The sequence below is a fragment of the Dendrobates tinctorius genome, unplaced genomic scaffold (genome assembly GCF_039654945.1).
Source record: "Dendrobates tinctorius isolate UK_male_01 unplaced genomic scaffold, ASM3965494v1 ptg000138l, whole genome shotgun sequence".
Classification (NCBI taxonomy): domain Eukaryota; kingdom Metazoa; phylum Chordata; class Amphibia; order Anura; family Dendrobatidae; genus Dendrobates; species Dendrobates tinctorius.
The window spans coordinates 16,778,694-16,802,902 of record NW_027361806.1 but is presented as its reverse complement, the minus strand read 5'-3'; the positions used below and the strand labels follow the sequence as shown (position 1 = coordinate 16,802,902).

General features: G+C 44.5%; 1 protein-coding gene and 1 long non-coding RNA gene across 14 annotated transcripts in view; one reads left to right on the top strand and one right to left on the bottom strand.

Moving 5' to 3' along the window:
• Positions 1 to 24,209, bottom strand: part of SGIP1 (SH3GL interacting endocytic adaptor 1) — a 130,789-nt gene that overhangs the window by 33,515 nt on the left and 73,065 nt on the right. For 3 of the 13 annotated variants that reach the window (XM_073544705.1, XM_073544709.1, XM_073544708.1), the window contains 9 exons: positions 21,407 to 21,458; positions 21,125 to 21,192; positions 20,507 to 20,599; positions 19,938 to 20,006; positions 15,154 to 16,047; positions 14,488 to 14,609; positions 8,209 to 8,335; positions 3,766 to 3,822; positions 1,290 to 1,349 (listed from right to left, as the gene is read on the bottom strand). In XM_073544705.1, the coding sequence (XP_073400806.1) occupies positions 1,290 to 1,349; positions 3,766 to 3,822; positions 8,209 to 8,335; positions 14,488 to 14,609; positions 15,154 to 16,047; positions 19,938 to 20,006; positions 20,507 to 20,599; positions 21,125 to 21,192; positions 21,407 to 21,458 (1,542 nt within the window). The remainder of the gene's footprint in view (positions 1 to 1,289; positions 1,350 to 3,765; positions 3,823 to 8,208; positions 8,336 to 14,487; positions 14,610 to 15,153; positions 16,048 to 19,937; positions 20,007 to 20,506; positions 20,600 to 21,124; positions 21,193 to 21,406; positions 21,459 to 24,209) is intronic. The other 10 variants (XM_073544711.1, XM_073544713.1, XM_073544718.1 and 7 more) reach the window with 4 other exon arrangements.
• LOC141048760 (uncharacterized) lies at positions 19,195 to 19,702 on the top strand. The gene is made up of 2 exons (XR_012220135.1): positions 19,195 to 19,287; positions 19,385 to 19,702. It is a non-coding gene; the product is annotated as an uncharacterized lncRNA (long non-coding RNA).

The window sequence follows — 24,209 nt, the reverse complement described above, 5'->3', positions numbered from 1 at the left end:
ATGTGGAGATAAGCAGCTGCCATGGGAGTCTGACAGCACCTTTTTCCCCTTACTGCACAAATACACTCTTCCAACAGCTATCTAAAGTATAGGCTCTGCCAGTCTCTGCAAATCTTTTTCCTTAAAATAATGTTCCTAAAGTTAAAAATGAACCAATTTTGTAAAATAGTTTTTAATAAAAAACTTCCTATTGTGTAGAAGTCTGCAAGCTCATATGCCGACTTATGAGTTTCTATAGTAACAGAATACAAAATACTCTGTGCAGTCTGATCCAACAGCCCTTCTCCCTTCTATCTTATGCATTCCCTATTTCTTCAGGTTCATAAACCCTGGAACCAAACAGCATGAACCCAACCAAAACATAATCCATGCATTTATGTTTTGCATTAGGGTTTATGTTTGGTCATGTTCATGCTTTTTGGTTGTGGGGTTTATTGTAATGTATATGCATGATACAGTTTTGGTTACTGTCTGTTAAATAACAGGGTTACTAGCAAGACGTGTGGGGCAGACTGAAAAGAGTATGACGACACAGGGTGTTTTGTAGTCTGTTACCATAGGGATAGATTGCTCTGCATAAGTGCTGTAGATATTAAACAACATAATCAGGACTATTTGCAAAGTTGTTTATTTTTTTATTATTTTTTTTTTGGTGCATTGTGACAGTAAAATAGGAACCCAGAACGGCTTCTATTAAACTTGCCAGAACAACATTCTGAAAAGCAACCATATGATACAGAATCAGTCGGGTTAAGGCTGGTTTCACAGTAGCAATTGTGTACGCAGCGTAGGGCTGTGTACTTCTTTCCTTAAGATCCGCATGCGTCTTGCGTACTTATGTTTAAAATTGTGTACGCAGGGACATGCGTTGTATGCGGATGCGTCCCCGTGCGTCGTTTTGAGGTGCCCGCCGAACGCAACGGATCTATGCGGATCATAAGGAAACGCTGATGTGAAACCAGCCTTTGTCCTAGTTATTTTCAGAGCTTTTAACCAGATTATCACAGGCCTACTAAGCAGAAGTCATAGCATTGCAGATGGAGGTGAGAAATGACTGATCAGACATGCAGACTGGATGCTGTAAGGGAGAGGGAAAGTGTAGAAGCAATGTGAGCTTTGACGTTATCATCTAGCCAAAGTGGTCCATGTGCTGAGAGTGCAAAGCAGTTTTCAACCCCATCAGCATCGAAAGGGTTAAATAGCATCTACACTATGCAGGCGGAAACTGCCAGGGCAACAAGGTGGGGAGGGAAGGGGCAGATTGGTTTTGTATGCTTTGTGCTACTTACCTTCAAAAGTCAAATAAAATTTTCCTCGGTCAAACCAAATGAGGGAAGGCTGTTCATTTTCTGTGTGGAGAGGATTGGAAGAGGGTCGGAAAAGGTTTTGGGAGAGGAGAGAGAAGGACATAACAGTCAGAGCAGGATAAGACTACAATAATGGGTAGGGAAATGGTACTGCAAGCCATGTGTGCTACATGTTTGGTGGGAGAAATAACTTACGCTTCCTGTGGACCAACAACTCATTTAAAAGGAAACTCGTCGTGTCAGATCTGCGGGCAGCAAGTTATAGAGCAGAAGGAGCCGAGAAGATTGATATATAAGTTGGTGGGAAAAGATTTAGCATGACTTTCATTTAATTCACTCAAAAGTCTGACTTTTTGTTCTTTGGAGTCCAGTGAGCGATTCACTAATAGGTATGGCCTCTGGACTCTTAGGGTACGTGCACACGCTGTGGATTGGGGTGCGGATTTGGCCGCACGGATTTTGTAAAATCCGCAGGTAAATCTGCAGGTCAAAAGACCTGCGGTTTTACCTGCGGATTGCTCTGCGGTTCTGCCCTGCGGTTTTTCATCTCCACAATGGAGGAGATGGCAAACTGCAGCGGAATCCGCAGAAAGAATTGACATGTCAATTCTTTCTGCGGTTTCAAAACCGCAGGAAAACCGCGCGGAAAAATCCACACCGTCTGCACTGCAGTTTTTTATTCCCATAGGGAATAATGGTACTGTACCCCGCAGCAAAAACTGCTGCGGACCCGCAGCGGCCAAATCCGCTGCGGAACCGCAGCAGAATCCGCAGCGTGTGCACACACCCTAAAGCACGGAAATAGCAGAGATTAAAATGAATGACACATGCGTTATAATGAATACTTTCCCACTAAACTAGATATAAATCTATATGCACAGCTCCTCCGGCATTATGACACGCTACCAACAGACAATGTGACAGGTTCCCTTTAAACATAACCTGTCCTGTACACGTTATATTCACCTGCAACAGGCAATATTCCTATCTGTACCCAAGGAGAGTTTTCATCTCTGCCCAATTAGCTCTCATCCAGAAGAATGGAGGCCCGTTCAATGGGTCAGACACAGACTTACAAGGTAGCCATCTACAGATGGCACTGGAGAAAGTTTTCTTTAGTCTGGAGAAGAGGCATTTTTCATGCACATTGCATGTAAGATTGCCTACATTAGCTGCATCTCTGCAAGGAGACACAGTACCTCCTAAGAGTTACATCACTGTGTAAAAAAAAAAAAACAGCATGTAGTACACCACTTCATACACCACCCTAAAAGTTATGATTAGTTGAATAATTTTGTAGCCACTAGAGTTTTTCTTTATCCTTCCATCTAAAATGTAAAATATTAATATTAATTGACTTCAAACAGAGAAAGTGGCAAAATAAGTAAAATGTTAACATAAACCATTTTTTTTCAATGCAGCCTTAAAAAGGCCAATGGATTTGGATTGCTTAAAGGGAATTTGTCACCCCATTTTCAGCCTATCAGCTGCCTGCACTGCCATCAGGGGCTTATCTATAGCATTCTGTAATGCTGTAGATAAGCCCCCGATGTAACCTGAAAGATAAGAAAAACGAGTTAGATTATACTCACCCAGGAATCCGGTCCGGCACCTCCCATCTTCTAGAGATGACGCCCTCCTCCTTATTTCTGCCGCGGCTCCTGCGCAGGCGTACTTTCTCTGCCCTGTTGAGAGCAGAGTAAAGAACTGCAGTGCGCAGGCGCTGGACCTCTCTGACCTTTCCCGGCACCTGCGAACTGCAGTACTTCACTCTGCCCTCAGCAGGGCAGAGAAAGTACGCCTGTGCAAGAGCTGTGGCAGAAGGAGGAGGATGTCATCTCTAGAAGATGGGAGGTGCCGGACCGGACCGCAACACCCACTGCACCCGCCCCAAGGTGAGTATAATCTAACATGTTTTTCTTATCTTTCAGGTTACACCGGGTTCTTATCTACAGCATCACAGAATGCTGTAGATAAGCCCCTGATGGCGGTGGCCGCAGCTTATAGGCTGAAAATGGTGTGACAGATTCCCTTGAACAAACACTACATAGGTAAGCAAAAGAATTTCAGGGCATAAATGCAGGACAGAACGTCATCACTGACAGCTGAATTCCTAAAAAGCAACTGAGAAACTGTCATGCAATGAACAATATCCTGCTGTATTGTGAGCAGGCAGAGAGGCCCCCCTGGCTGTACCTGGGTCTCGTCACGTCAGGACTGAAACATTTTACAGCATGAGTGGGCAATGATTAGAGATCAGTAGAGCTGACTAATGTGATCGGATATCATTTCTGACAACTGCTTATTACTCTGATAAATTAAAACAATTCTTTTAATCTGGTTCCTGTAAGACAGATGGAGGATTATCCAGCTATACAGGCCAATGGAAGAACTATAGAACACAGCACAACATGCTAACACAGCTAGAAAGCAAGTCGCCCTCACTATAGTACAGTACCTGCAGGTGTCTCTCGTCTGTCAAACAGGGGCCGTTTGTCAGCAAATGCATCGCCTTCTGATATCGTGATCAAAAGAACGAGGGATAAGTAAAAAACATAGAATAAAAGCCAAGCCATGCAGAAAAGTGCTAACATACTGTGAACAGTCACGTGAGCAGAGAAGAGAAGATGGTAGCGACACTGAACATTATATCAACTGTATATTATAGCCTAAACTATCAGAAAAGGTCTATACATTTATATCCACACAAGATACATAAAAAAGTTGAGCAACGTACAAGTATGAGATATGAAATATAATCTTTACGAAGGTTACAGTCTGTTATGTGATGAAAGACTGCATTTACAATTTTGCTGCTTGTCACTGGATAAGGTCAACTAACTTACTGACAGCAAAACTCCAAGAAAAATGATAATCAGCTCCTGAGTATAATGTAAGATGTAAATTTAGGGTCAGTACAAGAAAAGTAATGTATGTGTACACTGCTACTGCACCAGCAGAATAGTGAGCGCAGCTCTGGAGTATAATAGAGGATGTAACTCAGGATCAGTAATGTAATGTATGTACACAGTGACTGCTCCAGCAGAATAGTGAGTGCAGCTCTGGAGTATAATAGAGGATGTAACTCAGGATCAGTACAGGATCAGTAATGTAATGTATATACACAGTGACTGTACCAACAGAATAGTGAGTGCAGCTCTGGAGTATAATCCAGGATGTGACTCAGGATCAGTACAGGATCAGTAATGTAATGTATGTACACAGTGACTGCACCAGCAGAATAGTGAGTGCAGCTCTGGGGTATAATACAGGATGTAACTCAGGTCAGTACATGATAAGTAATGTAATGTATGCACACAGTGATTCCTCCAGCAGAATAGTGAGTGCAGCTCTGGAGTATAATACAAGATGTAACTCAGGATAAGTAATGTAATGTATGTACACAGTGACTCAACTTTATATGTACTGATTCTTTATGGAGACTATAAAATATTGAACATATACTTAAATAAATATTCAAAATTCAGTCCTGCTTCATCTGAACAGAAAAAAAAAAAAAAGCATGCCAACAGGGAAGAATAACATAACATGGTAAGGAAGTTATATTGGTAAACACTCAACTTTGCTGAAAACACATGAAATAGCCTAACAGAAGACGACTGAAGGACTTCTCAAACGTTTATCAAAAATAATAACATTTTTATGATGGCTGACTAGAAACGATAACCCTTGGGTCTCTTTCAACATGTTATACAAGACCTTTCCTGAGGCCAATATTGTCCTTGGCATGAGGGGGTCTTCCTGACATATGCAGCAAGAAGATCGCAATATTATACAATGTATGTATTAGGATACATATTGGAAAAATCTAGGAGATTTTCGGCCTCCATGAAACAGTGCAATGATGACATCTGAGAGCCCAATATGCATCACGTATTGGATCAATTAACCCATCAGAATCAGCTGTCTGTTGCATAAATGGATTTAACGCAGATAACCTCACTTCAGCATAGGCAATCAATGTATAACTGGTTGGGGGTCGGATCCCCAATTATCAGCAGAAAACGAGGGGCAGATGCACTTCCAGTATAGCTGCAGACCCGTCACTGCAGTTTATGACACAGTAGGGCAGGTTTGTTAGTAATGTCCTAAATTCAGATGCGTGGAAACTGTGCAATATTTATCACAGTTTCGAATCCTGATAAATATTGATAGTCTTCTTAAAACACCTTTTTCTTCCTCACCCACCTCTTGGCTGCCTTACTTCACAATAATAATTTGTAAACTACACTTACTGGTGGACATCATTAATGAAAACCGGCAGATTTTATTGCTCCACTGAACTTTGCCCTCTTTTGTAGAGAATTTTCAAACTTAGCGCCTTCTTCTTAGTAAATCGCCCTCATCTAAGTTCACACGTGTTTGTCCATGTCTTGGCTGCAATACCAAAAACACGTGTTTATGGGTGTTTCGGCTTCTGGTATGGCACACTGAAGGGGCTGCAACATGGCGTATCCCAGGGATTGAAACCTTACTAAACAAGCATTGCTGAGCCACCCTGTAGGCTCATTCAGCTGTCAGTTTTTCATGTATGAGCTCTATGCATGTTTTTCACATACAATACTCATACCATTGATAAAAAAAAAAAAATATATGGAGGAAAAAACAAACGACCAAAAAATCTCACAAAACGTATAAAGAATACAAAATATAATTTATTGATCAATTAACAAACCAGGATGTATGGAAACACAGTGAAGTGGGAGATCCAAGTCTGCTTGTAGATGCAGAAAAAAAACATAGGACACACATACAGAGGGGAGGGAGTAAACGTAAATCACATATAGCGCCTAGCAACAAATGAATATCATTATACTTGCTCATAGCAAAATTGCACATCCCCCAATAGGCCTCAAAGTGCACCCTACCAGACATATATCAATAATGAATAGCAACATGCAATGATGAAAGTATAAAGAGTTAAATTCATACCTGGTAAGGATAAGAGGCGACCCGCCCGGTGTGTGTGTCCCCCGACGCGCGTTTCGGCATTTCACGCTATATGTGATTTACATTTACTCCCTCCCCTCTGTATGTGTGTCCTATGGTTTTTTCTGCATGTACAAGCAGACTTGGATCTCCCACTTGTTTTTTCCTCCATATATTTAGTTCTAAGTGCGACTATTTCATTATTGTCCTACTCTACATATCTCATTGCTCAAGTTATACAATGACATCAAGTGGTCATAATTTAATTCTAACTATGTACATCTGAGCAATAGATCTTTTCCATGAAGTGTATATCATACCATTGATAGTCTATGGGGTGGTTCATACTGTATATTTTATTTTCCTTCTGACCAAGTGGTCTGCACAAAAGTATCGAGACATGTACAATATTGATCAGAGTACCTGTTACCGTGAAAAAAAAAAAAAAAAAAATCGGGAGAGCATTCAGATGCCATCTGTGTGCTGTTCGTTGTTCATGGACTGTTTGATAGAAGATTTAGAGACCTACATCACATTTTTTTTTTCATCCAAGAAAAACTGATGAAACTGACCAAAATCCGATGATAAAAACTGACACTGACCAAACTGTGATAACCAACAATGATGAAACTCAGACAGCTTTTTGTGCACAAGAAAAATCACTGACATATTGAATGAGCCCTAAGGATATATGTGAAATCACAGAAAATCCCTTTAAAACTGGGCATGCTGCTTCAAGCTCCATCACGAAGGTTATATATATTCAGTAGTTGGAATAGTAATTGAAAAAATAAATTACTAGGACCACCTTAATAAAGAAACAGAAATTGATTAAAAAAAAACAAAAACACATAACTAAAGCAAAACTAAATTTTTGCTCAAGTGTCAAGCAGCAACAAAAAATTGTAAGTAAGAGGGCAAGTATCAGACAGAAGGTTAATTTTATTTACAGGTCAGTCATAAAACACATAGATGGAAATGTGGCATTACATGGCGACCATTCAGCTAGCACATAATCCATGTAATACGTGGACAGCTGAAGTTCACCAAGGCAGCTCTTCGTACTGGCTGATAGAGGAGGATATCCTGAGGTTGAACCCCCTGAGTCATCGATGGGTCCATATGCTATGAAACAACCTTTATGGCCATATTTATATAAAAATTTGGTTTTTAAATTGTTTTCCTTATAGGAAATGTCCAAATAACAGGAAATACTATGCATCTTCATTACTCCACATGAATGCCATTATTGTAAAACTTACCACTAAGGAAAAATGAGTCTTTGGGAGCACTAAACTTTTTTTTTCTTCTTTGGGACCTTTTAAAACTTGCTAGATTTAAAAAAAAAAACAAAAAAAAAAAACCCATACAATAGGTATCTTCTTACCTGTGAATGGTCTGACACAGTGGTGGGTCCTAAATTGATGACATCCTGTTCCTCAATCACCTTCAGCTAATGGCTGGCCTATGTGGCATGTTTAATTAGCTACAGAAGTTAAGTAACTAATGAAAAGGACGTCATCTCTCAGGAATCCATCATCTGACTGTTGTAGTCAATCAGTGGCCTCAGTGGTCTGGTGATTGATGAACAAGACATGGTTATTATTTCCTATCCTGGCAGCGATCACCAGAGCAGCAGGGATATGAATATTTAACACAATTACAATGATCATTACATCACTGCCAAATTTTGAAAATTCCCCAAAATCCCTAAGAGTGAGTCCAACCACTACAGGCAAAGCGCTATTTAGACATGCTTATCGCACACCGCAATAATGTGGTCCCTGATCTGCACATAATCCAGGAAGAGGCCTCTGCCAATCTACACAACTACCTCAGTTCCATAAAAGCCTACCTGCTGAGGCCGATTACGTATGGGCGTGTTGTATAACGTAGTTAAGTTTACAGTGGAACGTACAGAAAAATATGACGAATGCAAAAAAGTCTTTACCGACTGTTGGTGTGGTGGCTGCACTCAGGGATGTTGCTGAAGAAATGGAGGACGTGCTCTCAGCTCGTGCCAAGGGGGCAATGGGAGGTGGGCTGGATGAATGGACGGGTGGACTGAATGGTCGTGACTGCAAAAGAAAAAGTAAAGGTCATCTGTATGCACACACATGATGGAAGACCACACAACTGTGTTCAGAAATAAACAAGTCTCAGAGGTCAGACCGGATGCAATAACAGGATTTTTTGGGTTGCTTACCGTAAAATCTGTTTCTCGGAGCCTTCATTGGGGGACACAGACCATGGGTGTATGCTGCTGCCACTAGGAGGCTGACACTATGCACAAAAAAGGTTAGCTCCTCCTCCGCCGTATACACCCCACCGACCGGCAGGAAATTCCTCAGTTAGTGAGAAAGCAGTAGGAGAAGTAACGGAATAGATTGAAAACAGAACGAACAACTCAACTGTAACCAATCGACAAACATAAGAACAGGAGTTGTAGAACATGGGAGGGTGCTGTGTCCCCCAATGAAGGCTCCGAGAAACAGATTTTACGGTAAGCAACCCAAAAAATCCTGTTTTCTCGTTCGCCTTATTGGGGGACACAGAGACCATGGGACGTCCCAAAGCAGTCCCTGGGGTGGGAAACAAACTTCCATCAGGCCAGTGGACTCACCACCGCGGCCTGCAGAATCCTTCTACCTAGGCTGGCGTCCGCCGAAGCGTAGGTGTGGACCCTGTAGAATTTCACAAAAGTGTGAACCGAAGACCACGTTGCAGCTTTGCAAAGCTGCAGCGCGGAAGCTCTGTGGCGCACCGCCCAGGAGGCACCCACCGCCCGGGTAGAGTGCGCTCTGATCCCTGAAGGAGCTGCACGATGATTGACCCGGTATGCCTCCAAAATTGCCGATGTGATCCAGAGAGCAATAGTGGCCTTTGAGGCTGGGTGACCTTTCCTTGCACCGTCTGGAATGATAAACAGAGAGTCTGACTTCCGCAAGGAAGATGTCCTGGCTAGATAGACTCTCAATGCCCTGACCAGGTCCAGCTTGTTCAAGGATCGCTCCAGAGGATGAGCTGGGCTCGGGCAGAAGGATGGCAGAACAATGTCCTCATTGAGGTGAAACGAAGATACCACCTTCGGAAGTAAAGAGGGCGGAGGCCGCAGAACTACCTTGTCCTGATGAAGTACCAAAAAGGGAGAGCGGCAAGAAAGGGCCGCTAATTCTGACACACGTCGGATGGAAGTAATGGCCACCAGAAAGGCCACCTTCCAAGAAAGGAGGGCAAGGGAAACATCCCTGAGAGGTTCAAAAGGAGGACCTTGCAGAACCCCAAGAACGAAATTAAGATCCCAAGGATCCACGGGCGCTCGGTACGGAGGAACCGTGTGAGCCACACCCTGAAGAAAGGTTTTGACCTGGGGCCGGGAGGCCAGCGTCTTCTGAAATAAAATGGACAGTGCCGAAACTTGACCCTTCAAGGAACTGAGAGCAAGCCCCGCATCCAGCCCTGTCTGAAGAAACGCCAGAACAGAAGGAAGCGAAAAAACCATGGCCGCGATGTCATTGGCCTCACACCAGGAGAAATAGGCTTTCCAAGTACGGTAATAGATCTTGGAAGAGGAAGGCTTTCTGGCGCGGATCATGGTATGAATCACTCGGTCAGAGAATCCTGCCCGTTTCAAAACCTCGGTCTCAACAGCCACGCCGTTAAATTGAGCGACCGAGAATTGGGGTGGCAAATCGGGCCTTGCGACAGCAGATCTGCCCTGTCGGGAAGCTTCCAGGGGGCGTCCGCGAGAAGGTTGACAATGTCCGCGAACCAAGACCTTCTGGGCCAATTCGGGAAAATGAGGACGACTGGAATCCCTTCTGCCTTGATTTTCTTCAACAGCTTGGGAAGAAGAGGCAGGGGAGGGAACAGGTAGGGGAGCTCGAACTGTGACCAAGGAACGGCCAGAGCGTCGGCGCCCACTGCCAGGGGGTCCCGAGACCTGGACACGAATTGTGGTACCTTCCTTTTGAGGCGAGACGCCATGAGGTCTACGTCCGGGGTTCCCCACCGACGGCAGAGCAGATGAAACATCTCCGGATGTAGGGACCATTCCCCTGCCGCGAGACCCTCGCGGCTTAGAAAATCGGTGGCCCAGTTGTCCACGCCGGGAATGTGAACCGCGGAAATTGTTGGAACAAAGGTCTCTGCCCATTGAAGAATTCTGGACACTTCCGCCAGGGCTGAGACACTCCGTGTCCCCCCTTGTCGGATGATATACGCCACCGCTGTGGCATTGTCTGTTTGAATCCTGACAGGCAGGCCCTTGAGGCGCCGTTCCCAGTGGACGAGAGCCAGAAGGATCACTCGTATCTCTAGGACATTGATCTGCAGAGCTGATTCCTGAGTCGACCATCGACCCTGAACAGTGATTGCGGAACACTGCACCCCAGCCGATGAGGCTGGCGTCCTTTGTGCCAATCTGGGAAGAAAGGACCGCCCCGAGAGAATGAGGGGAGTAGTCAACCACCAGTTGAGAGACCGCTTGATCCGGCATGAAAGACGAACCGGACGATCCAGAGACAGAGCCGACCTGTTCCACCTGGACAAAATGGCCTGCTGGAGGGGCCTGGCGTGAAACTGGGCAAAGGGAACTGCCTCTATTGCTGCCACCATCTTCCCCAGAATCCTCATGGCTGTCCTGAGAGATGAAAACCGTGCGATCTGTAGTGATCAGACGCCCTGCTGCAGGGAAAGAATCTTGTCTTGTGGGAGAAATACCCTTGACCGACGAGTGTCGAAAAGAAGGCCCAGAAACACAAGGCGGTGAGTAGGGATCAGACAGGACTTTTTCCGGTTGACGATCCACCCAAAACTGGACAGGGTGTTTAGAACGATCGCCACACTTAGGCGGGCCTGATGAAAGGAGGGAGCCTTGATCAGAATATCGTCGAGATACTGAAAAAGAGCAAGACCTCTGATCCTCAACAAGGCCATCAACGCCGCCATAATCTTCGTGAAGACCCTGGGAGCGGTGGCGAGCCCAAAAGGGAGCACGACGAACTGATAATGTTCGTGGTGAATCGCAAACCACAGGAACTTCGGATGTCCGGGAAATATGGGCACGTGTAGATAGGCATCTTGGATGTCTATGGAACACATGAATTCCTGCTCCTTCATGGAGGCAATCACCGAGCGAACCGACTCCATCCGGAAGTGGCGGAGGCGAACTCTCTTGTTGAGTAACTTGAGATCCAAGATGGGTCGAACCGCCCCGTCCTTTTTCGGCACCACAAACAGGTTTGAATAAAACCCTGTGAATCGTTCCGATTCAGGAACGAGCACAATCACCCCGGAGCTGAGGAGAGAGGCGATGGCTGAACCGAACCCCGGGATCAAGGCAGGATCCCGTGGCGGACGGGATGGAAGAAGCGATCCCGTGGAAGAGAAACGAACTCTATTTTGTATCCTGTCGATACAACCTCTCTGACCCAAGCGTCCGCTACTGAGGCGAACCAGACGTCGCTGAAGAAAAGAAGTCGACCTCCCAATTGGAAGGGACCCACGGAAGACCGATGATAGTCATGCGGACGTAGACCGTCCAGATCTAGATCTGGGTGGTCTTCCCTGGGAAGGGTGGGACCGCCAGGACGGAGTGGGCCTGAAGGAGACCTTCTTTCTTTCCTGACGTGCTTGTGGCCTTTGCTGGTTGGAAGGGTTTTCCGCCGCATTGAAACGGCGGAAAGACCGAAAGGGACGGAACTGACGCCTTGGAGGAGGTCTGCGAGGCTTGGATTGGGGGAGAAGAGAACTCGTACCTCCGGTAGCGTCCTTAATAATCTGGTCCAATTGGGACCCAAAGAGACGCACTCCTTGAAAAGGCAGATTAGTCAGACTTTTTTAGAGGACAAGTCCGCCTGCCAGGCCTTGAGCCAAATTGTACGTCGGATTGGCACGATGTTGCTTGACGCCTGAACCGCGCAAGATGCGGCATCCAAGGAAGCAGAAAGCAGATAATCCCCCGCATGGGAAATCTGATTGGCGAGATCGGCCAAATGCTCAGATTGTGCCTTATCCAGAATGCCCTGCCGAAGGTCCTCTGCCCAAGCGGATATAGCCTTTGCTGCCCAAGATGAAGCAAAGACTGGACATACCGCCGCAGATGCCGCCTCGAAGGCAGACTTTGCTAGGGATTCTATGATTCTGTCATTAGAATCTTTTAGAGACGCTACACCCGACAGCGAAAGAACAGTATTATTAGAGAGTCTGGATACGGGAGGGTCCACTGAAGGAGAAGCGGCCCAGTTGTCCGTGAGCTCTTTAGCGAACGGATACAGCACGCCGAGACGCTTTTCTCTTTGAAAGCGTCTAGTCGGATCTTCCCTTTCCTTGGTAAAAATCTTCCCAAACTCGGAATGAAAGGGAAACACCCTGGAAGGTGTTTCCGCCCGTCTGAACGAAACCTCCTGATCTGAGGATTTCGCAGGGGCGTCAGTGATGTCGAAGGTATGGTGAATCGCGGCAATGAGGTTCTGCACCGTAACCTTCATGTTCGCATCCTGATCCGAATCCAGCTCTAATACCCCTTCAGATTCCGAAAGCGCTTCACCTGACTCGGGAGAGGAGGCCCGAGAGGGAGACTGCTGGGGAGTATGGGGTGAGGTAGGGCGAGGAGAGGACTCCGCCTGGAGATCCTGCCTGGGTCTCTTGCGACTGACACTGGCTGGCTCAGATGGGACGTCCTGGGACGTGCTAGGTCCCGCAGAAGCTCCCAAGGGCAACTTATCCAGAACGGCTACTAGGGACTGAGACACCTTGGTGAGGTCTGCCACCGACTGTGATAGGGAGGAGGCTCAACCCGGCAAGGGGGGCTCACTCACCCCTGGGGCTATGGATGGCTCCTGAGCGGTGTCGGGCTGGATTGGATTGCTACAGTCCAGGCAGAGGGAAGAGGACTGACCCCTGAGGTAGTGCCGGAAGGTTGGGGGACAGAGGGCGGAGAAGGGTCAGTCTGCCGTGCAGAGCTACTCACGGTCCGGTGTCCCCAAAAGCGATGCTGCTCGACCTGTCCGGGGATGCAGATCAGGGAGAAGTCTGGCTGGCCGTCCCAAAGAGGCAAAAAGCTGCTTGCAGAAACTGCTCAGGGGCTGGGGAGCGTCTCCAGCTGCGTCCGGCTGGCAGGCTGTGAAGATGGCGCCTGCCTGTAGAAAAGCGCGGGTCCCAGGGAAGGGCGGAGCTCCTCGCAAGGTTAATAATTGCTGCCCTCTAGCCATAATATGCTGGGCAGGAGAGGGAAAGGCGGGGGGAGGGCCTGGGGAGAGCGGGAGAGAAGCCCGCTTAGAAGAAAGGGGTGGGGGGCGTGGCCGCGACGCTGCGGTAGGCCCGAACACAAGCCGGGGCCTAAATTAGTTGCGGCGGCCGCCTGTCAGCAGGGGGTCGGCGCGGAAGACGCGACGCAACACCGGGCCGCGGCCCTGCCCAGAACTGCCCGACTCCAGCGCTACCCCTGCCGAGATGGAAAAAAGGGGGGGAAGCGCAGAACGAGGCCCGTGAAGACCCGGGGCCTGCATGGATGCGGTGACCGTGGGGGGATGCGGGGCGTGCAGGGACCCTAACGTGGTCCCCCTGGCGACCGCTCCAAGAGAAAACGCCGAGGGAAGACTGACATACTCACCCAGGCAGGGGGCCTTACAATAAAGGTACCTGAAAATCCCACGCTGTCTGTCTCTATGAAATCCGCGCCTCATCCAACCTTCAGGCTCTGGTAGGCGAGAGGGTGGGAGGCGGGGGGCAAGGACCGTCCGTGCGGCTGGCACGCACCTGTGCGAGGCTCCTGGTCCTGCTCCGGAGACCTATGAGGATACGGGGTGGCAGTACACGCCGTACTCATAGTCTCTTTGTGGGAGTACGGATGTGACTGTTCACTCCGTATCCCTCCGGAACCTGCAAAGAAACGACGCACACTGAGGTAGATATGGGTCTAATAAAAGACCCGTGTCCACCTCCTACTGACACTAAGCTAACCTGGGGAATTTCCTGCCGGTCGGTGGGGTGTATACGGCGGAGGAGGAGCTAACCTTTTTTGTGCATAGTGTCAGCCTCCTAGTGGCAGCAGCATACACCCATGGTCTCTGTGTCCCCCAATAAGGCGAATGAGAAAAAATCTTTATGACATATACATAAAGCAGGATTTTACTATCTGTAGCCAAAAAAAAAAAAATCAATTACTACAAATGGATCATCCATAATCCCAGCATATTCCCTTCAAATCCACAGGAAGAGAGCTCACATCTGTTACTGCAGGTTTCCCGGGTGGTACTTTAGGGCGAGATGGCGGACGAGGAGGTGGTGGTGGTGGGGTTGTACTGCAGGTGGCAAGAGGAGTGGCAGGACGAGCAGGAGAGGATGTTCCTTAAAAAGCAAAAAAGTGTGAAAAGTTACAGTGACTGATCACAGATTACAATGACATTAAAAGTAATCTACAGAAAAGCTGAGAAATTATATTTCTGATCCCGTACTGATCTAAAGTTAAACCTTGTGTTATACTAAAGAGCTGAGCTCACTATTCTGCTGGTGGAGTCACTGTATAGATACAAATATACTTAATTATGTAAATGGAGCTGATCCAAGATACTATATATAATGAAGTAGTAGTTATGTACACAGTGACTGCACCAGCAGAATAGTGAGTGCAGCTCTGGAGGGTAATACAGGATGTAAGTCAGGATCAGTAATGTAATGTAAGTACACAGTGACTGCACCAGCAGAATAGTGAGTGCAGCTCTGGAGGGTAATACAGGATGTAAGTCAGGATCAGTAATGTAATGTAAGTACACAGTGACTGCACCAGCAGAATAGTGAGTGCAGCTCTGGAGGGTAATACAGGATGTAAGTCAGGATATGTTTCATGGTATATAAATATCAGTCATAGTTAATGATCTATAATAAACCATACCACTTGCACTTCCTGCACCACTAGGTCCTGGAGATGACACCACAGCTCTGTATGTAGGTGGTGGCGGTGGGGGTGGTGTAGCTCTTTGACCAAGGCTAAAATCTTTAGGAGAAGAAACGGTCTCCAGGATATCATCTGTAAGAAATGACTTTTCTGCAATTTTTTTGTGGACTTCTTCCAGGTTGAGAGGTGAAGGTATATTTCGACAAGTTTCTGCAGGGGGCAGCGGTTCGCAGGGGCTGTTTGATTCTTCAGGAGGTGGAGATTCAACCAATGTTGTGGACAGAGGGGAGGGTGGAGAAGGAGCAGGAGGCGGGGATGAAGGAGGAGATGGAGAAGCAGGGGGCATGGTAGAAAGTGGAGGAGGGGAAGAAAGAGGAGGTGGTGGTGAACGAGGGGGTGGAGGAGAACGAGGGGGTGGAGGTGAACGCGGTGGAGGAGGAGAAGGAGGGGGTGGAGGAGAACGTGGGGGAAGAGGAGAATGATGGGCAGGAGAACGAGGAGGAGGGGGTGAATGAGGAGGAGAACGAGGAGGAGGAGAACGAGGGGGAGGTGGAGACCAAGGAGGTAGAGAACGAGGGGGAGGAGAACAAGGAGGAAGAGGAGAACGAGGAGGAGGAGAACAAGGAGGAAGAGGGGAACAAGGAGGAAGAGGGGAACGAGGAGGAGGAAGAGGAGAACGAGGGGGACGTGGAGAAGAAGGAAGAGGTGGTGAAGAAGAACACATTTTTTCAGGGGAATGGTCATGAAATCTGATCCACTTGTCTTCAGTGTTGATAGCCACAGACTTGGGAGATAAAATAGGGCCGAAAATACTATCTACATCACTGATAGAAGCGGGTCGTTCATCTGTGGTGGCTGTTTTTTTCTGCTCTTCTGCAGCAGTTCCTTGATCTAAAAATGATAAAATATAGATTCTATAAAATAATATCCAATACAAAGTAGAAAATGCAGAAGCTAGTAAAAATGTTCACATCTTTATGGTTATTTTTTTAGCTTTCAGTCTAGTAAAACTGTATTAAAAAAAAACTGAATCTATGATATTTATGTTTTTACATTCTATGACTGAATAAGGATTGTGTAATAAAGTTTTGGCACTCAACTTGTTGCAAAGTGAAGATTTTTATTTGCAGTCTCAATAATTTAGACGTTTCGGCTTGCACATATAAGCCTTCATCAGTAGGCTGCAAATCAGATACAAATGTACAGTACAAGTCAAGGGCTACATAGTGTACAAATAATCAATAATAACATACAGTGAATAATACAATGTATTCATAGCCGTGCACTAGTGATAGACAGGACGGGTTGAGGTGTAGGGAGAGGTAGGGAAAAAACATTTCTTGGGAGAAAAATAAAATAAAGGAGGGGAAGGTCTATAACCTACCCAGACTGCTCTCTTGAATAGGTCTGCAATGTGTCTAAAGTGACAGAAAAAAGAGCACGTAATTTTAGGTCCAATTCCCGGTGATTCCTTCCTTGTGTCCTTCGATGTTAAAGACCTATACACATCAATTCCACACGAATTGGGTATTGATTGCGTCAAGAGACGCCTGTCTAAATCCGAGATGGATAGGGATATGATAGAATTCTGCATTGAATTACTAACCCTCGTACTTACTAAAAATTACTTTCTTTTTGGGGACACAGTCTATCTACAGACGAAAGGGACCGCGATGGGTTCTAATGTCGCGCCCCCTTATGCAAACACGTTTATGGCAACATTCGAAGAAGATATTGTTTACCCAGACCCCTCCTTTAAAATCCACTGTAAATTGTGGAAGAGATTCATTGATGACATTTTTTGCATCTGGACGGGGCCGGCTGACACACTAGACATATTCTTCAACACATTGAATATGGCCTGGCCAGGCCTATCCTTTACTATGACCAGAGACGAACACACAGTCAGTTTTTTGGACACGAGGATCATTAAGAACACGGAGGGATGTTTGAGCACTGACTTATATGTTAAAACCACCGACCGTAACAGTTTACTACACTACAGGAGCCTACACCCTCCTTCCACCAAAAGATCCATCCCTGTATCACAATTCAAGAGAGTCGAACGGATTGTCTCTGATCCAACAACCAGTAGTATCAGATTGAATGAGATGCATAACAAGTTTCGCACGAGGGGCTACCCTTCAGATCTACTTAACCAAGCACGACAACCCCCGATCCGGCACCGAAGTGGGGTCTCAGGACGTTTACCCTTCGTTCACACATATCACCCATATGTACAGATTTTACATCATTCCATACGTAGACATTGGGGCATTCTAAAGGAAGCTTATCCAGAGGTTACAGAATTTCAACAGAACTTCTTACCGTGTTACAAACGCCCCAAAAACATTAGGGATACCTTAATCAGAGCAGACATAGGCTCAGGGGTTAGGCCAACCACACAGAGATTCCTTTCCATACCCAAAACAGGTACCTATCCGTGTTTGCATTGTAATCAATGCAATAATGTACTTAAGGGTGATTATCTCCACCATCCCCACTCTGGGAAACGCTACCAGATCAAAGACTTCTCTACTTGTGACACATCAAATGTGGTCTACCTGATTAAATGCCCCTGCGGTCTACTATACATTGGTGAAACCACCCAGCCCATCAGGGACCGCATAAGTAAACATAAATCTACCATCAGGTGTGGTAATACACTATTACCGATACCATATCATTTTACCACGGCAGGCCATACCATTCCTCAATTAAAATTTTGTGTCATAGAACATGTGCCCCCTCCATGTAGAGGCGGCAACCGTGTCCAACTCCTCAAGAAAAGAGAGGCCTTTTGGATACACGAACTTCATACTCTAGCACCTAAGGGCCTCAATAGGGATTATGATTTACTGTCCTTTATATAAGAGATCAGTGCACATATAGTCATATAGTCCTGTGATTCAATAAACACTTATATTTGTGAATATGTTCTGCCATTAAATCATGTTATCTTTGCCTCTTTCTAACACGCTGTTTTGATTTTGCAGAGTCGTCAATTCTGAACTACACGCAAATGTCACCGATTGTCTCTGTTACTCCCTCGGACTTCCCCCTCCTGCCTCCTTCAAGCTAAAAAAAATTTTTTCAAAAAATTTTTTCTACACATTATAGTCTCTTAGAAACTATTTCCTAATTTTATCCATTTGAACCTCTCTTGGTCTGGAATACCAATCTAGTCAATTTTGAACTCACTCTTAAGTGGGACATCATGATACAAAAACCTCTTTTTACACAGTGACTTGAGACATTTTACTTAATTTGCATATTGTTTACATTTATATATCTAATTTCTTTCTTTTTTTAGATATAACCGCATTCATACACAACACCATATGCACACTTGCTAAAATTCTACTTTCTACAAACAATTGCTCTGCGCGTTAACACAGGAAGCACAATTGCCTGTATAGTTCTCTAGAATGACGAGCATTCCAGCGCCACCCCCCATAACACGCCCCTTTACTTTACTAAACCTATCAGCACACCCAAATGGACACATACGTCACTTCCGGTGACGCAGTCCAATCAATCTGACAATGTCCCGCCCACCGTCTATTTAAAACCCACGGTACACGCTATGGACACCCTGGCTACAAGCGGTGGATACCGCGTCCTCCCTGACACAACACGCCGCCACCCACCAAGGGTAAGCCCACTCCTAACTGGACATACATATATAGACTTGATTCTGTAGCGCTATTTAACCCCTCATATACTATACGTTTTGACTTAACAGCTACATCGCATAGCGTGGTATGGGCTCCTTGGGGAATTGAAACCTACAGTTGATTCTTAAACCTGACATTAAGTGAGTGAATCTATTGATGCCTCCTTGTCATTTTTTCCCCCCAGTAAATTAAGTGGAATTCTTTTTCTTTCTATGATCTACAGACCCCTCACATATGATTCTGTACAGTATCTTCACTGATCATTTCAGTTACAAAATCATTATCAGTTAGTATCTATAATAATTTATTCGTCATTCAACATATAAACATGTTACGGTTACATTTTAGTTCTCTGTTTCAGTCACATTTTCCTTCTCTTTTAAGATAAATGAGAATCATTCTCAATACGTATCAGACCATTCATACCACCATTTTAGTGGTGCCTTATCAACAAGTGAGTAGTGACGGACCATTGATTCCAGCTACTAACCTAATACAATTATTATTATATTATATATACTACATATGTGCTCTTTTTTCTGTCACTTTAGACACATTGCAGACCTATTCAAGAGAGCAGTCTGGGTAGGTTATAGACCTTCCCCTCCTTTATTTTATTTTTTCTCCCAAAAAATGTTTTTTCCTACCTCTCCCTACACCTCAACCCGTCCTGTCTATCACTAGTGAACGGCTATGAATACATTGTATTATTCACTGTATGTTATTTTTGATTATTTGTACACTATGTAGCCCTTGACTTGTACTGTACATTTGTATCTGATTTGCAGCCTACTGATGAAGGCTTATATGTGCAAGCCGAAACGTCTAAATTATTGAGACTGCAAATAAAAATCTTCACTTTGCAACAAGTTGAGTGCCAAAACTTTATTACATTATCTATACTGGTGTGGGAACCTTCTTTTGTGCACCAACGCAGTAGTGCCACGATATATTTGTTGAATAATGATTGAGCCATTTGGGATTGGGTGCTGACTGTCATGAGGAAAACCATAACCCGCAGCTATTACATGAACACAGATTTTCTTTTTCCCAAGGTTTACAACTTGAATACAATAAATTGAGAAGAGAAGCAGCACTACTCACCTATTCCAGCTGGTGAAGCAGTTCTGGGTGGCGTGGCTGGAATATTTTTGGGTGGAATGGGTGGGGGTGCTAGAACAGAAAAAAATTGAAGAAACTATTTAGGCAAAAAGTTATATAACCAATCAATTTATTGATTACAACTCATTGTTTTCTGTACATAAACCCGACTTCACACATCTGATATTCACAGTCCAAGTACAACTGAATGAAGGTGAACAGCACATCTCCGTTCATTGTGTTTTCCCAGCTCCTATTTTAGTAGGGGAGCCTGGTGACGGACCCAACTGAACTGATATTGATGACCTGAATACTAGATGCTTAAACAACCTCTTTAATACTAGAATAATACAGTAGAAGGTAAGTAAATACTAATACGGTTTAAAATTTTATTATTAATATAAAATTACTTTTGGCTATCCAGAAACTGGCGAGTGCGATGATTTCCTCACTGTTGCACTATCTAGTAGGTTTTGCGAATTCACAAGTTATGCATTATGGAGTCTGAAGTTTATAATAATTTTCCTTTACAAATACTTTCTTATATAAAGTAGCATGGACAATGTACTCACTTCCAGTCGGGAATGGTCGTGACAACTTTGGAGATTCTGAAGCTGCACTGCTTGTTTGAGAGGCTCCCCATATTTCAGACTGATCTAGTGGAACTAGAATAGAATTACAAGTCTATATACATAAGTATATTTTAGCTACAAAGAAATAAGATTTCAGTAAATATTACATAAAGGCGAGCATACACATTACACAGTTCCTCCTTGCGGTACACTCGGAGGCAAAAACATACACACTGCAGTACTTTTCACCAGGAGAAAACGGAAATATGAACTTAGCCTTACTTTAATTCCATCAGTACCTTTTTAACTATACATGTGCTTGGGGACTATAGAAGGGTGCACAAATGGTGTATATTTTAATATATATTTTAATGTGGCGCAAAATATTTGCTTTGCCCTGTGCGTTCGCAAACCACACTGTGTTACTGCTCACGTAGATGTAGAGAAGCCTGCATGTGCAGCCACCTCTCAACCTATAAAGGCAAACACTGGAGGTCTTGTCCTCGATAGAGAGGCGAGACCTGCATCTTTCATACATTTATAGCATATTCTTTAGATAAGGCATAAATGTACAAAATTAAAAGAATAAGAGGCTGGCTTAAAATTACATATTTTTACCTTCAGACTTTGGACCTTGAAAGGCAGACTCCAGGGGAGGACCAAACAATTCTGCCGGAGCTTTCTTACTAAAGTTTATAATGGGACAAAAATATCAAAGCTTATGTTTGTTTGTTTTTTTACTTATTTGTAACAATTTAGAGCTTTGGAAAAGTTGCAAAAGGAACAACAAAAAACACAAACAAATTGAAAATGTCTAGTTTTTCTGGATGACCCCAGCTGCCAATAATGAACATTCCTGCGCACTTTGGTTTGCACATATTCTTCACGCTTATCACTAACCTGGCAAGTTCAGCTGTAGGAGTAGGACGCCTTGGTCTTGCTATCTCTTCACCTAAAGAAATAAAACAAAGTTTTGATACATGTGGGAAACTTCTCACTTGGCCGGTCTGCAGAATCTATATATTACCCAATATGCATAAACATAAAACTCATTATACCCATTTTTTTTTAAAGCTGTAATATAAGGATCATTTCCTATATATGGTACGTCATTAATCATTCATATTTTTTGTTTTTTTTTAGCGACCTTTGTTACATGTTATACAGAAACGAATAAAGGACTTTAGTTTTAGTATCAAGAAAGAAAACACAATGCCGTCTACTCCATGTACAAAACATTAGGGATGCTGGTTTCCCAAAACAGACAAACTAGGCAAATGTGGCCTCACGTCTATCTGAACTAGTAATGATCTGCCAGATTGGTCATTATTTTTTCTTTTACAGAGGACCACTGCGGATACATATATTTTTAGTAAATACCGTTCTTGCATTCTTTAAAAAACATCAATTGGTAACACCCAGTTGTCAATGCATTCATACATTTCCAGTGAGAATAACAGAGGAATGACACAATGCAAATTAAAATAATAATAATAATAATAATAATAATAATAATAATAATAATAATAATAATAATAATAATAATAAAATGATGATGATGCAAAATTGCTTTATAAAGAATGCAATTATTTACTAAAACAGAAATATGGGTGTATGTGTTTGGAGGGGGCTCAGGAGCTGAGTGAGCTCATCACAGGGCAGGTGTCGGCTGTGTTACACGGTTCCATGACAATTGTGTACAAGATAATTGTGTACGGACAATTGTGTACAGAAAATTGTGTACAGGCCAATTGTGTACAAGGACAATTGTGTACAGGGCAATTGTGTACAAGGACAATTGTGTACAGACAATTGTGTACAGGCCAATTGTGTCCAAGGACAATTGTGTACAAGGACAATTGTGTACAGGGCAATTGTGTACAAGGACAATTGTGTACAGACAATTGTGTACAAGGACAATTGTGTACAAGGACAATTGTGTACAAGGACAATTGTGTACAAGGACAATTGTGTACAGGGCAATTGTGTACAAGGACAATTGTGTACAAGGACAATTGTGTACAAGGACAATTGTGTACAAGGACAATTGTGTACGGGCAATTGTGTACAGGGCAATTGTGTACAAGGACAATTGTGTACAGACAATTGTGTACAGGGCAATTGTGTACAAGGACAATTGTGTACGGACAATTGTGTACGGACGATTATTTACAGACAAGTATAGGGAAAACAAAAAATTAAACGTCCAAAAAAAGAAAATACTATATTCATCATTGATTTTAACGTAAGATTGCTTATTGAATAACAGTTTCAAAGCTTCTTCTATTCTTATTCTACAAATATTGCTGGTCTTGTCTATCGTGCCTGCATGTTGCTGATCGCTCGTAGATACCGCAGCTTGTCTCCTTGATTGTGATAATCAGCCACTTTCACACGCAGTCGTTCAGCTAGCTGGACATACTTGCTTCGTGGATGCTCAACATTCAGTACCTCAGCATTCTGGGCTGTAAGTCTATGAATTGCCATGTCACTAATGAGTCCGTTGAACAGTTTCCACACGGTAGGATGAGCACAAAGAAAGAGTGCTTGTAAGGCGTTATGAAACCCCTCGCAGCAATTCGTGGTCTTGGGGGCAGAGGCCAAAGCGTCAGCATAATGATTCCAGACCTCTGGAGTAAACCTTGCGTTTCGAAAGCGTCCATCTACTCCTGGCCCCCTAACGTAGGTATGCTCAAAGTAGGAGAGGAGCTGATTGGTAGCATCATCATCAGGGAAGATTTGGGCTAGTTCGTCATACCTTGCACTTACTTCGGCTGGTGGGACAAACGCCAAGGAGGCCAAAGATTTTACCTTGAGATTGAACTCTCCATCCTCAGCCTCAAATTCAGCCTTTAGGCCCAGCTCATTGACCTTTCGAATAATGGACTGGCTCAGATGAAAGAAGCAGCCAGAAATCGCTGCAGCTGGAAACTCATCTTGGAAAGCTGACATTGCTGCCATCTCAAAGTCAAGAAGAATTTTCTGGGGATTTGCACCTGGCATCAACCCTTTGAGCGCCGTGATCATTCGACGATAGGTTGGACCAGTCTTGTTTGGCAGCAGGCAGTAGATCAGGGGAGGATAGGAGTTGCCGACTTTTGCATGGAGAGAATACAGCTGAAAGAACATGGTTGGCACCACCTTGAACGTTCCATCGCCAAACCATGTGTCTCCTCTTTCGAAATAAGGCAACAGTTCATTGCTACCAATGACAAGAATCCTTTGGGGGTCATCTCTTGCAGAGTCATATAAAATGATGTCGCTGTATTCCTGGGGGATAGCAAAATTGATGCTTTGAGGAGGAGCCAGCATGGTGTTTGCTCGCTGCCTGACCCGACGTGTATTTCGCTCAACGTCACTTCGCTTGGGCATTCGAGACAACACGTCATCAGACCTGTCTCGAAGAACCTGTCCAACAATGCTTCTAGTAGATGCTTGAGAGCTGATTGCTTCTTGCCTCAGAGCAGCCATTGTAGCTCTGGCTTCAGCTTGAACTGGATCTGCAGAGTGACTGTGCTCAGTCGGCTGTTTAACAATCGCGGCTCCAGATGTGTGCATGCGTGCGGGACACTTGAATTTGTTGACTTGCCTGCACCGCCATTCTTTGATGCTGTCATCACGTGTCCTGTGCAGGATATACTCGTGTCCCCCAAGCCTAAGGACATCTTTGTCTTTTTCAGACTTGCTCATAGTAAAAGTCATG